Source organism: Doryrhamphus excisus, chromosome 15 (genome assembly GCF_030265055.1).
Source record: "Doryrhamphus excisus isolate RoL2022-K1 chromosome 15, RoL_Dexc_1.0, whole genome shotgun sequence".
Classification (NCBI taxonomy): domain Eukaryota; kingdom Metazoa; phylum Chordata; class Actinopteri; order Syngnathiformes; family Syngnathidae; genus Doryrhamphus; species Doryrhamphus excisus.
In genome coordinates this window covers 17777179-17785000 of record NC_080480.1, presented here as the reverse complement: position 1 = coordinate 17785000, position 7822 = coordinate 17777179, and the positions used below count along the sequence as shown (strand labels likewise).

General features: G+C 48.2%; 2 protein-coding genes across 2 annotated transcripts in view; one reads left to right on the top strand and one right to left on the bottom strand.

Annotated features, from left to right (window-relative positions):
* Positions 1 to 1140, bottom strand: part of bcat2 (branched chain amino-acid transaminase 2, mitochondrial) — a 5368-nt gene extending 4228 nt beyond the window's left edge. The window contains exons 1-2 of the mRNA XM_058048557.1: positions 937 to 1140; positions 1 to 59 (exon numbers count right to left, since the gene is read on the bottom strand). The exon at positions 1 to 59 is cut by the window's left edge and continues 13 nt beyond it. Coding sequence (XP_057904540.1) covers positions 1 to 59; positions 937 to 954 — 77 coding nt within the window. The 5' untranslated portion in view covers positions 955 to 1140. The remainder of the gene's footprint in view (positions 60 to 936) is intronic.
* Positions 1141 to 2781: 1641 nt separating this feature from the next.
* On the top strand, positions 2782 to 6101 carry LOC131102866 (potassium voltage-gated channel subfamily A member 7-like). Its single transcript, XM_058048499.1, has 2 exons — positions 2782 to 3487; positions 5048 to 6101. The coding sequence occupies exons 1-2, from the start codon at positions 2819 to 2821 to the stop codon at positions 5927 to 5929; spliced, it is 1551 nt and encodes a 516-aa protein (XP_057904482.1). The 5' UTR covers positions 2782 to 2818; the 3' UTR covers positions 5930 to 6101.
* Positions 6102 to 7822: the final 1721 nt, after the last annotated feature.

Genomic DNA, 7822 nt, shown 5'->3' with positions numbered 1-7822 from the left:
GACAGACGCTGAGATGCCAAGACCACAGGAAGCGTCTGAGTCAATCTTCTCTGGATGACCTGAAAACACACACAACTTTACCATTAGCATAATAATAATAATAATAATAATATGCAAATTCCACATTGTTTAATATTCTGTCTACTGTGACTTAGTGAGTCATGCATGCATTAAGTGTGCACACAGAGCATGCGCAAGAGAGGTTAGACAGGTTTTAACGGATGACGTGCTTTCTTTTTTGTGTGTGTGTTGGGGGGGGGGGTTCGAACACGGATGATGCAAGTTGTGTGTCTGTTGCAGTCGCCGTGATATCACTCCCGTTACGTAATGCTAATATAAACAAACAAGAGTATAATGCTGTGGAAAATTAAGCTAACTATGCTAGTTAGCATAGTCAACTAAACACAAACAATCCTTGTTTAGCCTTAATATTCAAGCACCGGAATGCATCTAAATAAAGCCAAATATGTTTTTACACGAAATAAGTCACTGAGAAGATGTCCAATATAAGAAAAATCTAATTATTCGACTCGTTCTCCTCGACTAAACCGGTTACCGCCACTAACCGAATGGAATGTTGGAGGTGGCGACACACGTCGGGTCACATTAAAATGTCATTTTACCCGTCATGCCTCATTTTATATATACGACGAAGCATGCCGAATTATAGATTCAGCCACGAAGATTTACACTCTCCCTTGTGTTTGATTCACAAAAACGTTATCGTTTAGTTTCCAAGTAGAAAGGCTTTACGTCGCCGATTTCAGAACGGGATTTGGTGTGTTGCCCTTTTTTTTTAGCTAGGCGATGCTTTGTCGGGACGCAGCCTCATTTAAACACTTCTTATCTTTATTTGCTCGTTATCACACCATTTCAGTCAATCATTAACTCGGCGTGTAAACAGATAACGACGACGCTCTTCGTCTTTGGACTCACCGATCGGAAGGTTGCCATGTCCGCTGCAGTGCTCACTGATTATTAACTCGGGTGGAAACAAACACTCAAGTCAACGTCTGTTCTGCTTTGGAAAATGACCGTGGCGCTTCTCTCGAATCAACAAAAAAAAGCCGGTTTGATAGAAGAAAGCAGCTAACTGCACGACGTCATACTTTTTTTTTTAATAACGCAAAAAGTTTCATTGAAGACGAACACGAAGGCGTGATTCGACGGCGACTTTTGATTGGCTGCAGCCAGCGAGTGCGCTGAATGCTGATTGGCTGAGGAGAGGGCAGGAGAGCAGACTGAAGTCGAGTAAAACAGAATGCTAAAAGACCTGAAACAAACTCTATGACCTTTTTGTCACTTTGAACAGCACTTCTACTAGCATGCATGAATAATGGAGTGCAAGCTGAGACCAGCAGACAGAGACACATTTAGCATTTACAAGCTAATAAACACAACAATGGCGGGCCGACAAAGGTACAAGACGCTGGAGACGTCTAATTGGGCTTCATTCACGCCTGGCTTGAGCTTCTCTGCAGGCAGCAGCAGCAGGAAGCCTCGCAGCAAAGGATGAGCTACCAGCGCCTTGATAAGATTAGATAAAGCGGAAACACTTTATTCCACTCTTTATCAGTAATGATAACAATGCTAACATACGTCATTCCTCCCCACTATAACACAAAATTCGTAACGTGATATTATTTTCCTACTCCTATTCTATTACCATATTTCCATGTTTATTTTAGCTATCTACTCTTATTCTATTCCCACAATTACATGCTTATATTTAACATTGTATCCGAGGAGTGCGGTAAAAATAAAGGTGATCTTGATAAACAAGGCCTCCATTATTATTGACATCACAGGCTTGTCAGCGCAATGGAAACTGTCGACCTCTGGTGGACTAAAAGTGTATTACACAAACGAGCTCAGCGGCAGACAATGACGTCACTTTTAAATTTCAATACTAAACAAATGACAACAGTTAATAAAATGAAAGCCACGTAGTAAAAACATACGTGAAAATAAATGAAACACTGAAAAACTTTTTTTTAAACCAGTTATCTATTTTCCTGAATTAAATTTGTTTTATAATTGATCTCCAAAATACTTTCGTCATCTGTAGAGGGAAATTATGCAGATAAAAATATAATACCAACATGTATCTTATGCTGGAGCTAGTAGTATTTAATAGTAGATAATACAGTAATAATGTATTTTCATATGTTGGCTTTTTGCAGGGTGAGTTATGAGGTTGATGCAAACATGTTCAGTATGTTAAAGTAGAAAAGCACAGGGGTCAGAGGTGTGTGTGTGTGTGTGTGCGTAGTTGGGTTGCCGGGGTGGGGTGGGGGCAAGTGGGGGTGTTGGCTTGGGGAAAAGTGGGAAAATCTCCAGCGATGCGCTTGGCCTTTGGAGGAGGTGGAAGATTAAATTTCGGCCTGACAGCGTTTCCTGTCGACACCGCGAGTGTAGAGAGTGTGTGTGGGGGGGGTGGAGTAAGGGGGGGCGTCCTGTGAAGTCACCCACAAACAAGCTGAAGCGGTCTAACTTGCAGATTAACACCCAAAGGAGCCACGCTGCCCTCCGACCTCTCTAACGTCTTCTCACAAGTGCGAGAATAGCGAGGAGGAGGCGAGCACCATGCTGGGGAGGATGGTGGACCCCCGGAAGAGGGACGGGTGAGCAGTGAGGGCACCCTGACGAGGGGGTGGTGGGCATGGAGGTGTGATCAGTGCCAGCGGACGGACCTTCACGTTCTTCTTAGTAGTACTCGCATCCGCAGGAACCATTAAGGTAGGAGCATCCTCTCGTCCATGGGAGGTCAGAACCTTCGTTCTATTCACGTTTGGTCGTGGTGGTTCAGGGCTCAGAGATGGCGGATCCAAAGAAAAGAGACGGTCGTGACGGAGGCAAGGTCGAGGACGAGGACAAGCGTGCCAAAGACGAGCACAACAAGCTGGAGAAGGAGAGCGGGAAGGTGGTGGCGCCCAGTGGGGACGTGAGGCGGGACAAGCGGCGCCCCCCGTGGAAGAGCGGCTGGGCCCTGAGCGAGCGCCTGGCCATCAACGTGTCTGGGATGCGTTACGAGACGCAGCTGCGCACGCTGGCTCAGTACCCCGACTCCCTGCTGGGAGACGCCCGTAAACGTCTTCGCTATTTCGACCCGGCCAGGAACGAGCTCTTCCTGGACAGGAGCCGGGTCTGCTTCGACGCCATCTTGTACTTCTACCAGTCGGGCGGGAGACTGCGGAGGCCCGCCAACGTGCCCTTGGACATCTTTATGGACGAGCTTCGCTTCTACGAGCTCGGGGAGGACATCCTGGACCGCTTCAAGGAAGACGAAGGCTTCCCAAAGGAGGAGGAGAGACCTCTTCCCAGCGGCGACCTGCAGAGACGCCTCTGGATGCTCTTCGAGTACCCCGAGTCCTCCAGCGCCGCTCGCATCATCGCCATTGTCAGCGTCATGGTCATTATCATCTCCATCCTCATCTTCTGCCTGGAGACTCTGCCCGAGTTCAGGAATGAGAGGGAACAGCGGGAGGTGCGTACAATGCTCCTGTTAGAATTCCCAGGTTGAGGTAGCACGGTGGTCCGGTGGTTAGCATAGGTGGTGAACATGTGTCTTCTCAGGCCTGGTTCTGTGGATTTTGAATGTTCGATGCTTGGATTGAAATTCCCACCTGAGGGTGGTGCTAATGGGGGGGGGGGTGGCAGGGTGCAAACAGAGTCAAGGTTTAACACGGCAAGGATGTCATGAGGTGAGCATGGAGGCATTCCAGGGATCCCAAACGTAAACAATCTGGGCATCAAGGCTTCGTCTCTAAAGGCTTAGGAATAAAATCAGACAAGAAGTCCACACTTCTGAGAAGCTCCAGGTTCCTTGAGGTGATTGTGAACTAATCCTGGAGGCAATGACCAAAACACCGGCGATCGGTTTTACGAAGGAGACGGGATAGGAGAAGCCTCCAAGCCAAGAGGCGCGTTTAGATGAAGGAGATATTCCAGAAGGCGAGAGACGGACGGCCACGTGTATGAAGACCAGGAAAGCAGATGAGGCGTTCTTATGTTACCCCCCCTGGGACCTGGCCACTAAATATAGACAAAGGATAAGCCCCGGACGTATAAATATGTATTAATAAACACTGTGACTCATAGGAACTGAAAACAGCCCAGACACATGACGACGCTAACTAGCATAGCTTGGCTAACTTGCTCACGTGGATTCAGAACGTTAGAACTTGGCGTCTTCTCCAATGTGATGATTTGTGACATCCACAGCTGGGATTGTTGGATTTAGGCTGCTAAATCCGAGCATCCGAGTTTCAGTCGGGTCTACTTAGCCAAGGGTAGGACGACACGGACACCACGGACGACATGGACACCACGGACGGCATGGACACCACGGACGGCATGGACTGTTGACAGTCCCATCATGAAGAACTAATTCAGGCCAGGAGGACAAAGCGAAGCATCCGAAAGACCGAAAGTTTGCTCGGAGAAGGTAAAACCTTGTGGTAACCTGACCTACCTTGTTAGTGCCAAGTCCTGTTGGGACCGCTTTCCAAAACCGGGGGGTCAGGGGGGTAACACAAGTCCATCTTTTTAAATATAGAGCATGAAAGGAAAGTCTGCGTGGAAAATTAACTTCCTGGAGTGAAATTGGAGAGGCGAGAAACGTTAGCATCGTGCGATCGATGTCAAATTCCCGGAATGTCCGACGGATTGGCTTGGCTCCTTGTTTTGGCTCTGGTAGTCGGCATCACCATGGTGATGCTCAGCCTCCGTAGATGCCAGGTTATTCATACCAGACGAGGTGCCACGGAAGGTCAGGTTGGGTGAGCAGGGAGGTTCCTCCATCACGGTGATGTTCTCGGCCGGAACTCCGAACAAAGCCAACGTCATGCTGGGAGATGATTTGGAATACCAAAACTCTTGGTGTGAAGTTTGGGTTTGAAACAAGTCCTTTGTGCGCCGGTCCTGGAGTTTAGCGCAGTAGAACCGTACAGCTTAAGCTAAGAGGCAGTAGGACCTCCAGGTACGTAGTCCTCTTGACTTGTCGGCGTCCCCCCAGTTTTTGTAAACCGGAGTCTTTGTCTTGCAGAGATTCACCAGCATCCTTCAGCCGGCGGCGGCCAACGACAGCATCCTGAACCCTCCGGCCTTCACTCCCTTCCAGGACCCCTTCTTCATCGTGGAGACCATCTGCATCTGCTGGTTCTCCTTTGAGCTCATCATGCGCTTCACCTGCTGCCCCAGCAAGACGCACTTCTTCAAGGATGTCATGAACACCATCGACTTCTTCGCCATCATTCCCTACTTCGTCACGCTGGGCACGGAGCTGGCCAAGGACAAGGGGGCGCAGCCCTCCGTGTCGCTGGCACTGATCAGGGTCATCCGGCTGGTTCGGGTCTTCAGGATCTTCAAGCTGTCCCGCCATTCAAAGGGTCTCCAGATCCTGGGCCAGACCCTTAAAGCGAGCCTGCGCGAGCTGGCCCTGCTCATCTTCTTCCTCTTCATCGGCGTCATCCTCTTCTCCAGCGCTGTCTACTTCGCCGAGGTGGACCGCCCGGACACGGCCTTCACCAGCATCCCGGAGGCCTTCTGGTGGGCCGTGGTGTCCATGACGACGGTCGGCTACGGCGACATGTACCCGGAGACGGTGGGCGGGAAGCTGGTGGGCTCCATGTGCGCCATCGCCGGCGTGCTCACCATCTCGCTGCCCGTGCCCGTCATCGTGTCCAACTTCAGCTACTTCTACCACCGAGAGATGGAGCGAGTGGACACCACGGAGTACCACCACGTCTCCGCCTCCCTCTGGGAGGAGGACGAGGAGATCCAGGACGATGATGATGATGAAGTGGGAGAAGAAGGGCCCGAGGACACGCAGGAAAAGGCGCCGTTGTACGACAGGAACAGCAAAGCGGCGGGAGATCTGAGCGGGATGAACTTGCTCCTCAGAGAACCTCTGGTCACTCAGGTGTGATGGAACTTCTGAGGAAGAGACACAAGGGAGAGGAGACTCACGTGGACATCGAGTACCTGCGACCTCCCCCATGAAGGTCACGTGAGAGGTTCTCAGCTTTTCTATAAACTTTTCACTGATTGGCTGAGTTTGCTTGCCTGGTTTACACGTCAGATTCCGAGAGTCTTTGTCAAGCGTTAATAAAGATTGTTGCTCAAAGGTCCCTCGTCAATTCCTTCCACATGACTTTGGAGAAGTGTTTATGGAGGACTTGAGTCTTGGGTTCTATGGTCACAAGTAAAAAGACGGCGTTTGCTGACGTGCGGCCTTTCCGCCACTAGATGTCACATGTGAGTTCTTGAGGCCGAGCCAGACCGAGCCAGGCCGAGCCAGGCCGAGCCAGGCCGAGCCAGGCCGCCACGCCAAAGTTTCCAATATTTTCTTATCCTAACCGGAGAGTAGCATCAAATATTGGACTTTTCAGAATTCCAGACACATTCCATTGTCTTTTAAATCTCAGGTTTGCTTTGCTGAGTGTCACGGAATTGACGAGCTCTGACACACACTCCTGTTCTACACCACTTCTACACCGGTTCTACACCGGTTCTACACCACCTCCGACTCCAACATTCCCGACTTTTGGCAAAGTGTGATACTCAACGCAAGGCTGATGGAGTCGAGTGCTGTAATTACGGCGCGGAACAGCAGAGTTCACTGTTGCAAAGCAGAATCGATGCACACCACTTAGGCACCATCCCAGCCAGCCATGCCTGTTGCAGGAAGAAAAATGTATATATACATTTTATACATAAATAGATAGTCAAATAAAGGCTGAATAATTCCTGCACATTGCATATTTAATAAATTATTTAGAAGATTACTTCCAAGTACACCAGAAAAATAGCATTTGTTGACGGCCCCTAAGTCCTAAAGCTGCATTTGACCATGAAGTATAATTCTACCACCAGTAACTAAACGTATTATTAATATAAAATTTTTGTCCTTATGGTACTTTTTCTCATTTTAGTCTTTAGTCTTATAATAGTTGACTATTAGCAGAATGTAATTTCCCTAAAAATAACAACTTTAAAAAAAAGTTTGCTATCATTTTTCTCTTACATCTTTATTCTCATAATGTTGACTTTATCATAACATGATATCTATTACACAATTTTCAAACAATTGCAATTTTATTCTGTTTGTTATGTTAGAACTTCAAAAGTTTAGTTTTTAGACCTTTATAATATATTTTTTTCATTTATTAACTCCTAATTATGACTTTATTCTTCTAATATTTTGTTTTTAATATAATAAAATGACTGTATTTTGTTGTTTAAAGGACAAAACAAAGTAAAAAGTGTCTCATTTCCAGGCTTTCAGAGGCCACATAAAACAATATGCGGGCTGAATCTGGCCCCCGGACCTGGACTTTGACACCTGTGCTATTTTGGTCATCTGAAACACGCAATGAAATGACATCACCGCTTGCGTATCGTCATGGTGACGTGTTACAGGACGGATTAGAGCATCATCATCATCATCATCATCATCATCAGTTGTGGATGCGTCAGCACGTCCTGCCCCACGTCACCTTTGACCCCCCCATCGCTGACGACACACGCACACAAGTCAACGCAATCATCCTCAGTGCTCTTATGCTGTCTGGGAAGAATGAAAAGGATTGACGTCCTTCTGGCCATCTGCCGCCCCCCCGGCCCCCCGCCCCCCCCATCTGTAAAGTCTTCTTTGAGAGGATTAAGTGTGCTGATATCTGTGGTGTATCTTTGTCTCATCAATGGCAAACACCAGCCCTGCCGTGCGTGTCTCTGCTGCAACGTGTCCATCCAGTCATTTCTTTGTCTGATGAACCGCCCCCCCCCCCTTCCCCCCGGTCCCCCCTCCCTCCTTCATCTT